Below are 13,990 nucleotides of genomic sequence, written 5' to 3'. Positions count from 1 at the left end.
ATCTGGGGGTAAGTTAACCAATTAATTTTCCATGAATTACTTTTCATGTAAAACTTATATTCTATAATCTATTTATTTATTTATTTATTATAATTATAACTTTCCAATTGTTTCCTTAAACATTGAGGATTGTTATTTCATGTTAATTATGGCCCAATTTGGATCAATACCTTAGCATAGCGTAAATATTTACAGTTGCTTAGATACAGGGGGTGGGTCAACTTACCCACAGGCTCATCTTACTCCACTCTCCCCTATAAAGCATGTATAACCTTTGATTGCTTTACTGTGCATCTAAAACTGCTCGTATCAATGTGTCCAAATATTATTATAGACAGAGCCTTTTTTATGGAGAAAGTGTCCCATCTCCGTTGCCGTGTGAAGACGTTTCAATTTTCAACGCATTCTGTATGCGCTTCCATCTGTGCAAATCCACGCATCACCATTATCACCACGCGTGTTTTTCCCGCAAAAGTGACGTCATGACAGCCACCCTTTTGAGCCCATAATAGCGCAAGAGTGCATCTTAACCCCAGTGCTAAATAAGAGGGGGATAATTTAAGATTTCTTGCCAGACATCTCTTCATTATTATTGGTGTCATTTTAAGACTAAGCAGTAATTTGCGCTTGAACGGAAATGTAGTCAGAGAGACAGATCGTGAGGCGGAAGTGAGGTTAGAGCAGCAGCAGTCTGCTCCGTCCATGTTATTATTGTTATTCTGGCTGTGTGATGGTTCACAGCGGAGCGCACAGACGGCGGTCAGCCCGGGATTTCTCCGGTTACCAGCACAGACACGAACGGCTAGCAGGCCACATGTTACACCTGCGCATCTGTCCCGCGATAGTTTGATTACAAACGCTGACAAAACGCGCCAACGTCGCTGTGCTCGCGTCGGACTGTCTTTATTATTGACACTGCAACAGACATGAACGGCATCACCAAGAGCAGATTTGAGGTAACTCCTGTCGAGTGAACCGTGGACATGGGCGTTGAACTGTTATAGTTTGCCTGTGGAAACGAAAACGGGCGGTGACAGGCTGTCTGAGGGATGACAGTGTGTTAAGGCGTATGTTTGTGTATGAGTGTGTGTTTGTGTTGGTGAGCGCGCTTGCGTTCGTGCCCGCGCGTGTATGTCTGCAAGTGTTTTGGATCGAGCACGGCTCTATTTTTACGTGCCGTGTTTAGGCTTTTGTTCTTCAAGGGTAATCCCGTCCTAACACAACGGTACCAGCTGACTATGTCAGTAGCTGGCGCTGCGCCTGAATCCGTTTAACGTTGGAGTTGGCTGCTGCTCGTGGAGTTTATATCAAGCTGATAGGCTTGAGAATGTGTCTCAACCTTACAGGGTTATCTAAGTGCTGGCTCTCCTTAGTCACTGTTTTCGACACATCCTATTCGCCCTTCTTGTATAAGTGTCATATGTAAAGTTGAACCAAGCTAAGGCGTGTCTTAAACCGCTCTGAGCTTATTAGCTGGTTCTGTAAAGACATTTATTTCATCATCTCTTTGATTTCATATTGTCCAGGTGTTCTCAAACAGCGATGAGGCCCCAATTAACAAAAAACTTCCCAAAGAGCTTCTGCTCAGGTGAGCCAGGTGATCAAAAACACTTTTGTAACATAATGCAGAATACATTTTAATTATACTAATATCTATCTATCTATCTATCTAGGATTTTTTCCTACCTGGATGTAGTTACATTGTGTAGGTGTGCTCAAGTATCCAAGGTATGTTCATTCAATTAAAATTAAAAAGATTTTTTATTGTAAAGTTGTACAGTTTTATACAGAAAGGGTTAATAAGTGATTTTATCACACTAAAATCATGTTAACACAAATTGTTTATGTCTTGTGGCTATACTTTTGAAACAGTGAGTATTTTAACGTTTACGGATTGGCCCCATTCACCTCCATTGTAAGTGCCTCACCATAACCTAGATTTTTGCTTTTTTTAAAGAAAAGGAGGGATGAGACGAAATAATTTTTTTTTGTAAATAACATTATGTCACAGATGCTGTCAATTGAGTTTAACTTGTATTGAAACCGAAATATTCCTTTTAAGGTAGTTTGCTAACAGTACTTCCTCATTCCCCCCTTTCTCTGTGGATGAACAGGCATGGAATGTTCTCGCTTTAGATGGAAGCAACTGGCAGAAGATTGATCTCTTCAACTTTCAGACAGATATTGAGGTGAAAAGTGTAATATTTAAAGTGTGTGTAAAAGAAATGTCTCTGTTTGAGTGGGGTTTTGTGTGCAGAAACAAGCATATGTATGCTTTGGTATTTAATCTAATATTTGTGTCTATGTGCTGTAAAATGTCAGTGTCTGTGGGTGTTGTGTGTGTTAGGATTAGCACTGGGTCAGTAGGCTTGTCTACTGAATCCGTAGACTGTAACATCATCCCTGATCCTCTGTGCCTGAGCTCTCTCTCTCTCTCTTTCTGTATCTCTCTCTCTCTCTCTCTCTCTCTTTCTGTATTTCTCTCTCTCTCTCTCTCTCTCTCTTTCTGTATTTCTCTCTCTCATAGGGTCGTGTGGTGGAGAACATCTCAAAGCGATGTGGAGGGTTTTTGAGGCAGCTCAGTCTAAGGGGCTGCCTCAGTGTGGGTGATGCCTCCATGAAGTGAGCTATACTAATCTTTGCTATACTTGTTAATTAAAATGAATTGTAAAATTGCATAGTTCACACATTTGATCTTTTAATTAAAATATAAAATAGGATTTGCATGTTATTTGTATTTTGATTACAACAAAAAAAAGAAATTTAAAATACCATGTTTTCTATGTTGCTATAGCTTGTATTGTTTATGTTGAACATAATCGACAGCTCTGAGGTTTTGTTTGTTGACAGGACCTTTGCTCAGAACTGTCGCAACATTGAACATCTGAACCTCAATGGCTGCACCAAGATTACAGATTCCACCTGCATCAGCCTTAGCAAGTTCTGCTCCAAACTTCGTCACCTTGACCTGACCTCTTGCGTGTCCATCACCAATCATGCACTTAAGGCCTTAAGGTGAGCGGCAGTTATAAGGACTAGGGGATCAAAATCATGGCTGGTTGAGACTTGCCTAGTGAGCCATTAATCAAGTGTATAGCTATTGTCATGGTTTGGTTAGTCGGGAGTATACTTGAGTCTGGGCATCGGGTTGCTTAATTTAACTATTCTTGGAATTTAAGATTAAATCAGGGAGTTTTCAAGCAATGCCCATAGTTTGTGCTGCTCTGCCTTGAAAGTCTGCTGTCCATTACTTACTTTACAGGCATGCATTGCTTAATTCAATGTTAGATTTATTTTAACCTCTTAACTTTATAATTCTCAGTTGTTTATAATAGGACATCATGTGAGATATAAGGGAGTTCAGAGGATCCATAAGTCATAGTTCTGATTTTCTTGTGTAAAGACTGTGACTTTGTTAATGATTGAAAGTGTTTTTTAATAAAACCACAGTCTTTTCCACAGTTGTAGTAGATTATACAGTATGAGCTGGTGGAACAGGAAATTCTCAGAGTGATTATTTAAACAGAAACTAATGAACAATTATTAACTCTCTATTACCTCACAGATCATTGGTGTTAATGTTCCCACAACTTAAAAACACAATGGCATGGTATGAATTTGAAATGCAAGTGCATCTTAAACATTAAACAGTACTTCTTAGTATTTAAGTTAGCTTAGGTTTTAATGTAGCTTTTGAACAATAATGAATCAATTCACCGTGGTTTGTCAAATGAATGAATGAAAGAATGTTAGAAACTTTTCATGTAATCCTTTGACTTTGGTATTTTAACGGTTTATTGATTTATAACCTGGGGTTATAAATATGTGTGGGATTTATTGGTGTGGATTGTGTAATGGTTTTTAATATAAATCAGTTGCTATTTCTGTTGATCTCTCCTTATGTATTATTACTATAATGGGAATTAATCTTGTATGTTTCTTAAGGTATGAATTTTTTTGTCTTTAACCCTTTAAGCTTGGCCCGCAAGAAAAAATTATTGTCAAAATAACAATAACTGTTAATAACAACAGTCTTGACCAACACAAAATAGGTATTGTTTGAAAGATTAGAAGCTCTACTTTACAGAGTAGAATACCTTAATCAGCAAATTAGTTTCACTTACAGACAAAATATAGCTAGAAATACCAAAGTATGTGTCTTTGACATTTGTTTCATGTGAACAGATGTTGCTCATATGCCTCATTTTTGCTTAGATCTTCACCAAATCGAAACAGAACATGACATAGCATATACCATTACTTAGGGAAGACGATTATCTTTAAAATGAGCCCACACACAAGGTAATCGGATGCATAGATCATTAAATAAGTGACACGAAGCACAATGTGCACACAGCATCTATGTCTATCTGTCTGAAAACATGCTAACTTTCCTGGATCAGATGCTATGCTTTAGTCATTGTTGTGTTTGCATGTACAATTATTATGTTTTATTTGTTTGGAGACATTTTTGTACACTAGGATAAATTATTTTTTAATTACTTGTGATTGCTTTGCTGAATCAACAATTTTTTTTTACTCTGTTACAATTCAAATGAAAAATAAAGCAGCTTTTCGGAGCCACCTTATTTACACCCAGAGATATTTAATGTCAAATAAGTAAAAAAATAAGAATTTTTTTTGGCTCAAGTTTATTTGTGATTAATTTTTTCCAGCAGTTTCTTAGGCTAAGAGTCTCAGAATTTATCATTATCTTTATCATTAAGATTTTTTATAAGTTTTCTTTACAATGATACCAGACTCTCCTTGTTTTTGTTTTGTATTTTATCCGAGTTCTAAGCCTTTAATTTTGGGTATGCCACTGAAACAGGAAAAACACCCTTTAGAGCTTAAAGGGTTAAATGACTCAATTTGGGTATATTTGTGTGTGTTAGGTTTAAATCCTGCCATTCAAAGGCAAAACGCAGTACTTACACATTTTGACTGAGTTATGACCGAAATCAGGTTTCATCGGCTGTGTTTTTTTGGCCTATCTGACTCAAAACCATTTAGGTTTTTGTTGTCTGAACAGGACCAAAACAACCAAAAAGTAAAAAATAAGAAATCAGATTTTTCTTACTGCATCTCAGTCTGACTGGCCAGATCGGATTTATATGCGTTCTTTCGTCATTCATGCGCACATTGGGTTGATTCGTCAGATGTTGCGACGAGAAGACATGTACTGCATTCCAAATGGCATAAGTGCTGCATAACAGTGCGCTTCAAAGGGAAAACAATAATGATGGCCATGCTGTAGGATCATTACAAGATCATTTTCAATAAAAAAAATTACTTAAAAATTGAGAGTGACTGTTTTATTACATCTTTCAGCCCTCCGACAGTGAAAGGTGAAGTTTATGAGGGGAACAGATGATCTCTTCTGAATGGAATGCATCCATCTGCGTGTAAATGTTACAGGGGAGCCTGCAAACCTCTTTTAGAATAATACAGGACAAAAAGCCTATAACGCGGGACATTTCGCTACTCACAATAAAAAGGGGCAGTTGTAAACCCTAGCAGCAATAAACATTGCATATGCCAGCTCTCCCTTTTTTTTTTCTTTTTTTTTTACCGTGTGAGGAATGTCTTAATATTTGGATACTGCCCTCATGAAAAACATCCATTGATATACTCACGTAGGGCTGGGACGGTTACCGCATTACCGCAATACCGCGGTCACGTGACTCCAACCGCGGGTCTGAGCTTGTCACCGTCGTCACCGCAAAAAAACAAAAACAAAAAAAACATTGGCCTGCACATGTGTGCACGTTGTGTCTAATGACATGGATTCGTTGTGTCTAATGACATGGATTAATTGATTCTAATGATATGGATTATGTCTAATGATATTAGCCTACATGGATTCAAGGTTTTCTAAACAAAACTTATCAAAATATGGAGCAAATCCGACCTTTCGCGAGTTGGGGAGCGCAATGTTCCATGACACATAATAACATTCCATTTGTATTAGAGATGCGCGGATGGGCTATTATTATTTAATCCGCAACCGCATCACAAAACTCATCTGTCCGCACCAACGTTTTTTGATAAATTTTCAAAACCGCATCCGCGGCGCTGACTGTTTTAAGGTCTGAGCGATGCAAGGCGCTGCTGCCGCGAGGCTAGAAAGCTCTTGGTTGTTCTAGAAAGGTTTTTTAAAGGCTAAAGTCCCTAGTAGGCTATAGCCTATTGGCTATGTTGTATCCCCAGAATATCAGCAGTGAAGTCCGTTTCCGATTGGCGCACAGGGATAAAAATAAATAAATAAATAGTAACGCACATCGGCAAACCTGACTACTAGGCTACTGTAGCCTAAAATTTTATCATTTTGTTTTGAATTTTGTTTAAAATGCATTTTAAGATTTCTATTTATTTCTCATGTCTGTGAGGCAGTAGGCCTAGCCGCCGAGTTTCGGTTCATTTATGAGAGAGCTCACGCAGCAAGAGATCGCATCGGCGCTTCCACGTCCTGCTGCTGATTATATGTCTGCTATATTTGCTTCTTATTTATTAATTCCAGGCAATTAGTTAATGAAACAGTGATTAAAATTAAGATACAATTTATACAAAACGAAATTTTAAGTTAAAGAAAGGCTTTCTACAAAACAAAACTTAATAAAGTGGTCAAAATCATGTCTGACCCATCTTCAATGCTGAATGTATCTGAGAATAATCTTAAATAAGGAAATCTATACAGTGATTAGTTCATGCCAAATTACTGCTTGATGAAAATTTGACTATTTAAAATTGTGCTCGTTTTTTTTCTTCGGATGTAGGTGACAATATTTAAAGTCTGTCTATCAAAAGCGACTTCTGATGTGTGCGCCAAAGTCTGTCGGGGGGGGGGGTGACTTCTCTGATCCAATGTAATGTATTTAATGCGGTTTACCGCTATACCGCGGGAATATCTTGCTTTTCAACCGCGGTTAGAAAAAATCCATACCGCCCCAGCCCTATACTCACGCATGGTGAACATATGCAAGTTTGCATCATTGCTATGACAACTAATGTGGACATGGTAGCAAGTGGTGTGGTGGCTCAGCGGTTAAGGCTCTGGGTTACTGACCGGCTTGAAGCCCCAGCACCACCAAGATACCACTGTTGGGCCCTTGACTCTATCTGCTGCAGGGGCGCTGTTTCATGGCTAACCCTGCGCTCTGACGCCAGCTTAGTTGGGATATGTGAAAACAACTGCATTTCATTGGCTCTGTACCTGTACTCTACACAATGACAATAAAGTTGAATCTTAATCTTAAAAGCCACTGAGTCTGAACAGAACAAAATCAGATCTGCAGTCTGAAGAGTCCGTTTAAAAAAATCTGAATTTTCCTATAGTGTGAACAAAGCATAAGACTCAGATCTGTCCAGTAATAGACTAGTTTGGCTTAACTATGCTGAGTGTGAAAATTGCAGTAAATACACAGTCTACACAGTACTGCATAGTTACTGTGTTTTGCCTTTTTAGGGCAGAATAGTGCAGAGGTTTCATGGCTGTGATTGGGTCTGTCTGTGTGCTAGTGAGGGCTCCCGAATGTTGGAGAATCTGAACCTGTCCTGGTGTGATCAGATCACGAGTGATGGCATCGAGTCTCTCAGCCGTGGCTGCACAGGCCTCAGAGCACTGTTCCTGAGAGGCTGCACACAGGTATATGCTCACACAAATCCTTTTGTTACTTGAACATGGAGAGTGAAAGAGGACTTATCAAGTTTAAGTAACTTTGCAATGTGTCATTTCAGCTTGATGATGCTGCACTGAAGCACCTTCAAAAGCACTGTCCTGAGCTCATGACAATCAACATGCAATCCTGCACAGTAAGACTCCAAATAATTCATTTACTGGCTTTAAATAAAGCAGTAAGCCACGAGAGACCAGTGATTATACCACAGATGTTCTTAGCCTGCTCAAACAGACTTTAGGCTGTTTGAGGTTGCCAAGCAATGTAGCAGCATTTTACAATTTTAGACTTTACACTTTGGAACCAATCAAAAGTTAGAGTGGGAAATGCTGTTATAATAAATAGTAATGTTTAAAATAAAATAAATCATTTACTAAACCCCCTTACCAGTGCTAAAATCACTATAACACATGGTCTCGAGTGGCTTATTGCTTTTCTAAAATGGCAGCAAAAGCAATGTGATAAGACGGCAATGTAAAATAAATGGATACATTTATTATTAAGAATTTTCATAGTAAACAATTCTTCCACTAAGTAATATCATTAAATAGCCTAAATGTCAGCTGTTTATGGTTGTCAAGCAATGTAGCAACTTGGCACAGGGTTAGTTCACCCAAACAGGCTAATTTTCTCATCATTTACTCACCCTTATGGCTAGGCAAACTCATATGACTTTCTGTCTTCTGCGGAACACATATGAAGATATTTTGAATGATGAATGTGTTTTTGTCCATGGGGCCCAACATTTTCAAGTTCCAAAAAGAACTTAAAGGCAGCATAAAAGTAATCCTTACAACTCAAGTGGTTTAATCCATGTCTTCTGAAGCAATATGATCAGTTTTTTGTGAGAAACTGACCAAAATTCAAAAGACTATAGTGCATTTGAATATTCGTCATAGCTCATTCACACCCTTCCATGCACTTGATGCTTACATGGTGTGCTGTACGTGAACCAGACACAGTGTTGCGAGTTTCAAGATTTTTACACCCTGTTGGGCTATTTTGAAAATGCAGGTGCGAGTTAAAATGATCACAGGTTGTGTCACTAAACATTTGATGATAAACACTAGAAAATGAAAATGCAACATCTAAGTAATATAATTACTATAATGATAATTAGTATAATGATACCGAGATTGAGTAACTAGCAGCTGCAAGCAGCGTCAAAGTATCACCATCTTAAAGACTACACTGTGTTCCATTCGGCCCAGATTTTGAGATTTATAGTGAATAAGGTCTGTTTCTTACCCATTGTGATCATATCGCTTCAGAAGACATAGATTAAACCAATTGATCCTTATGGATTACAAATGTTTTGGACCCAATTGACTTAGATTGTACGGAAAATAATGCACCATACATCCTTCAAAATATCTTTGTTTGTAACTTCCGCAGAAAAAAGAAAGTCATATGAGTTTTCATTAGGGTAAATGATGAGCGTAATATAGCATTTTTGAGTGAACTATCCCTTTTTTATAGAATGTGCATTTACAGCTTCAGATGCAGCTGATCCAATCAGAATTTAGAATCTAACCTATCTATTTGGATGATAAATGCACATGTATACCATGGTATGCTGAAAAAAAAAATCCAAGAAACAGAACTTGCAAACTAGATAGTACACTAAAATGGTTTATCCGTATTGCAGCAAATCACAGACGATGGCTTTGTGAGTTTGTGCCGGGGCTGTCACAAACTGCAGATGGTTTGTGTGTCTGGCTGCAGCAACATTACAGACGCCTCCCTGACCGCTCTCGGCCTCAACTGCCAACAGCTCAAGTAAAGCCTTCTTCATCTGTACGCAGACAAGCACTCGCGCTGACACAGACTCATTCATTCACATTGTGTGTGTTTTCCTCAGGATCCTGGAGGCGGCTCGCTGCTCACATGTGACTGATGCTGGTTTCACTGTTCTCGCCAGGGTGAGTAATTGCACAAACCCCCCAAAACATGCAAACAGAAACACTTGTGTTTGGAGAGCATATTTTGTTTTCGAAAACTGCTAGAGTCAGAGATAAGACATCTCTGAGATAACATGATTCATATTGATCTGAAACAAACTGTCTTCATTTTTAGAATTGTCATGATTTGGAGAAGATGGATTTAGAGGAATGTATTTTGGTGAGTTTTAAGCCTTTTAATGGAGAAAAGCTTGTATAATTTGGTGTATATTACCTAGTCACTAGCTTTGACCTGATTTTTGTCTATTTGAGCAGTTTTATTTTCTGAAATAATGTACAAATGCAATAGAATATACATTGTGTTTGTGTAACCAATTCAGGTGACTGATAACACTCTGGTTCAGCTCTCAATCCACTGCCCTCGGCTGCAGGCGCTGGTGAGTGCCAAGAAGTGTTAGAGAGAGAGTGTGTAGGAGTATTCTTCTCATGCTTGTTATTTGTGGCTTTCTATAAAGGAATTATAGAGCACATCAATTTTTTTCATATTCATATTTTCACCTTGCTCAGTCTGCATACCTTTGTGTGTGGGTGTGTTCTAGAGTCTGTCTCACTGCGAGTTGATAACAGATGATGGAATCAGACACCTGAGCAGCAGTGTGTGTGGTCATGAGCGTCTGCAGGTCGTGGAGTTGGACAACTGCCCCCTAATCACAGACATCACACTGGAGCATCTAAAAAATTGCCAGCATCTGGAACGTATTGAGCTCTATGACTGCCAGCAGGTCACCCGCGCAGGCATCAAACGCATTCGGGTCAGTTAAACTAGACTACATTACAACTCCCACACATAGTCTAAACTGTAACAACAATATACAGACTAACATTATCCAGATCTATTTGCAAATTAAAAGGTATTTCTAGACATGTTCCTTTTATTGCACACATGATGGTGTGACTTGTCATGCCTGGTTAGGTGTTATGATGTCACATGCTATGTTTATTCTCATTCTGCTGTTGTTTCTTTCATAGGCTCACCTTCCTGACATCAAAGTCCATGCCTACTTTGCCCCAGTCACACCCCCTCCTTCAGTGCATGGAGGTGGCCAGCGTCTCTGTCGATGCTGTGTCATACTCTGACAGAAGGAGGAGACTTTGAGAGATGTCATAGAACATCAAGCTGTCAGTCAACCTCTAAGCTCTGCCCTGCCCCAACTTCACACCACTATGAGACTCTGTGTGGGGTTGTGGCTATGGGAGGCATGGCTTGTTCGCTGAGTGGTTGCCTGGCAGGAGGATGGACCTGAACAAGTTACGCAAAATAAATACAATGCAACATGACATATAAATGCTACATACGTACAATACAATCTCCTGGATATACAAGAAAACCAAGGAGCTACCATGTAAGATATTACATATTTGGATATATAGGAAACAAATCTGAGGAAGAACATTTTGGAACTACTGAATATTGATTGAGGCATGTTTAATGCCATTATGACAACTACCCAGTGTTTACGTCCTGCTCCTCTTCCTCAACCAATAGGAATGCATTTTCTCATGATGAGAACCAATAGAAAAACAGAAAACGATTGGCAGGATGCAAATCTTCTTTGGAGTACTGTAGGATACTCCTCCCGCTCTTTGATCATGTGACTTTCTCAAACCTGGGAGCAGGAAGTTTGAGCGTTTTGTCTGGTGTGTGTGAATGTTTAAATATAGAAAACAAAATATAACACTACATCAAATTCAACCCATATTAAAACTGAGATAGAATGTTTTTTACTTTCTGTTAGTGCTCACCCTCATTTTGAGAGGGGGGAAAAAATATTTGCAATTGAAATAATGTGAGCAGGTGAGGGGAAGAGAGATCAGGAAGGACTGAGGTTGTGCATGCCAGAAAAGGTTCGCTCCAGTCCGGCGTTAATTTAACCTCATAATTGATGTGAATGTTCAAATTTAGACTTCATGTGCTAAGGGTGGGGGTCTCATGTGGGATAGATTAACATTTGACATTCACAGTGTTTTAGTGCAATATTGAAAGCGCAGGCATATGTAATTGTGGTATGTGACAGGATTCAAAACACTCCTTATTCAGGCATTTCCTAGGCAACAGTCTCAATAGTATTCTCATGGCAATGTCCCTGGTTCTACAAAGAAGCCCCTGTATCCTTATTCCTTTATATTCACTGCCAATTACATGTCATCAACTTGTAGATGTGATCTCATCATAATGTTACACAAAAATCAACAATAGGAATAAGATTTAAGGATAGTTCTTCCAAAAAAAAAAAAAAATTCTCTCATCATTTATTCACCCTCATCCCTTTCTTTCTTTTGTTGAACACAAAATATTTTTAGAAGAATTTTTCAACTCCAAAACTTTGAAGCTCCAAAATGCGCATGAAGGCAGCATAAAAGTAGTCCATAAGACTTCACTGGTTAAATATATATCTTCAGAAGCTATATGATAGGTGTGGTTGAGAAACAGAACGTAGTCATTTTTTTACATAACTTCTGCTTGCCCAGTAGGTGGTGATATGCACGAGGAATGTGAATCGCCAAAAACAAAAGACGACTGTGAAAGTGATATTGATTTGTTTCTCATTCACACTTATCATATCATTTTAGAAGATATGGATTAAACCACTGGAGTTTATAGATTACGTCTATGATGCCTTTCTTTGCTTTTAGAATTTAAAAGTTCAGGTCACCATTCACTTGCATTGTATAGAACAACAGAGCTGTGATGACAGAATTTTCATTTTTGGGTGAACTATCCCTTTAAGGTGAAAATCGCGAGAACCAAAAAAAAAACCTAATCAGTACAATCATGAGATGATTTAAAATGTACCATCTGAGGAATAAAACCAATGTTCAACAAGGTTTAAAAGGATTCATTCACCAAAATAAAATGAAAGTTCTGTCATAATTTACTCACCCACATATTGTTCCAAACCAACTTTTTTTGTCTTCTGTGGAACACAAAAGGAGATTTTAGGCAGAATTTTAGGGACTGGCATCTTATGTCACCATGCACTCTCATTGCATGTTTTTCTTTATACTGTGAAAGTAAATGGTATCTGAGGTTGTGTTTTACAGAAGAAAGTCAGATGGCTTTGGAATGGCTTGAGGTTGAGTAAATTATGACATTTACTCACTTATGGTTCATTTTTCAGTTAACTAATACAAAAGGCCTAATGGAGCATAATTCTTTAAATACATGTTGAGTCATGCTGATGACAACAGCTGCTGGGTGGATCATCTAATAATCAATGGAAATGTATTTTCAGTGTGAGTGCCTTTTGATTTTGCAATTGGGGGAGGGGTGGAATTACAGCCACAGAAATGCTTGACTCAGGGCTGCAGTGTAGTTTTTCACATTTCTTTCATCTTGTATTCTCTCTTCAGTTGGTTTTTACCATTAGATCTGATCATGATGAAGTACTACATCATTTACTGTCAATGCATACACCAGTGATTCCAGATCCTTTATCTCCACCATGCCGCTTCAGAAGGCAATACTAAACCTGTCACTTCAAGTGAATATTGTTTAGAATTGTTCTGTAACAGCTAATCGGCTCCCCTCCTTCTCTCCCATATTTTTGACAAAGATTAAGTTACCTGAATGTCCTTGTGTTCTGGTTGTTAATGTGACATTTCTTCAAATAAAAGATCTGAGCAGTGTGTCACATTCCAGATTGGTTAGTTCAAATTATTCCATATATACACTTCAATGTTGACAAGAATCAGATGCTGCTTGTGGTTTTAATAATAAGTGATATATTAATAGTACATGTTCAAGGCCCTCTCATTGAGTCAAAAAAGATCACTTCTGCTTTACTTCCCTTTTTAATGTCACTTTTTGCATGACCGAAACATGCTTGGAATCTTTCAGGTCTGTTTGTGCTCCATCTGGGTCCATCTGTGTTTTTCCTTCAGCTGAAAGATCAGGTCTTCAGGGACTGATGTAAATGGACTGCAATGACATCAGACTCCTTGATGTTAGATACTACAAATGATAGGGCTGATTCATAGATTAGAGACACAGCTGCAGACTTGCTTCAAATATATGTGGTTTGATTAATGCATGTTGTCAAATTCCTTGGAGCACCGGTGTACATAGTGTACTCTATGTAGAAGGTAATTTTTAATATTCACAATATAGTATGCACCACATATGTTAAGTTATGCATATACTAGTACATACTGCATCATATTCAGCAGTGCATATCATACGCTATATGATATAAGATGTATTGGTATTATATGAGCAAAAGCAATATGAATAGTTAAATGAGTGTATTGGAGTATTAACGATTGAGTTTGACATATAAATGCCACTAGGGGGAGACAGAGACAAAGCAGTCTGAGGAGTTTATAGGAATATTTCGGTTTCAATACAAGTTATTA

The 13,990-nt window shown here is 38.3% G+C and overlaps 1 protein-coding gene across 1 annotated transcript; it reads left to right on the top strand.

Moving 5' to 3' along the window:
• The first annotated feature begins 564 nt into the window (after nucleotides 1-564).
• fbxl2 (F-box and leucine-rich repeat protein 2) lies at nucleotides 565-13,278 on the top strand. The gene is made up of 14 exons (XM_052093103.1): nucleotides 565-956; nucleotides 1,527-1,588; nucleotides 1,674-1,728; nucleotides 2,115-2,189; nucleotides 2,528-2,622; nucleotides 2,851-3,015; nucleotides 7,519-7,645; nucleotides 7,738-7,812; nucleotides 9,325-9,455; nucleotides 9,538-9,598; nucleotides 9,753-9,797; nucleotides 9,958-10,014; nucleotides 10,177-10,389; nucleotides 10,607-13,278. Exons 1-14 carry the CDS (start codon nucleotides 927-929, stop codon nucleotides 10,712-10,714), a joined length of 1,299 nt encoding a protein of 432 aa, XP_051949063.1. The 5' UTR covers nucleotides 565-926; the 3' UTR covers nucleotides 10,715-13,278.
• Nucleotides 13,279-13,990: the final 712 nt, after the last annotated feature.

The sequence above is a fragment of the Xyrauchen texanus genome, chromosome 26 (assembly GCF_025860055.1).
Source record: "Xyrauchen texanus isolate HMW12.3.18 chromosome 26, RBS_HiC_50CHRs, whole genome shotgun sequence".
In the NCBI taxonomy this organism is placed as follows: Eukaryota; Metazoa; Chordata; class Actinopteri; order Cypriniformes; family Catostomidae; genus Xyrauchen; species Xyrauchen texanus.
The sequence above is the reverse complement of the archived record's forward strand: the minus strand, read 5'-3'. Positions and strand labels throughout refer to the sequence as shown.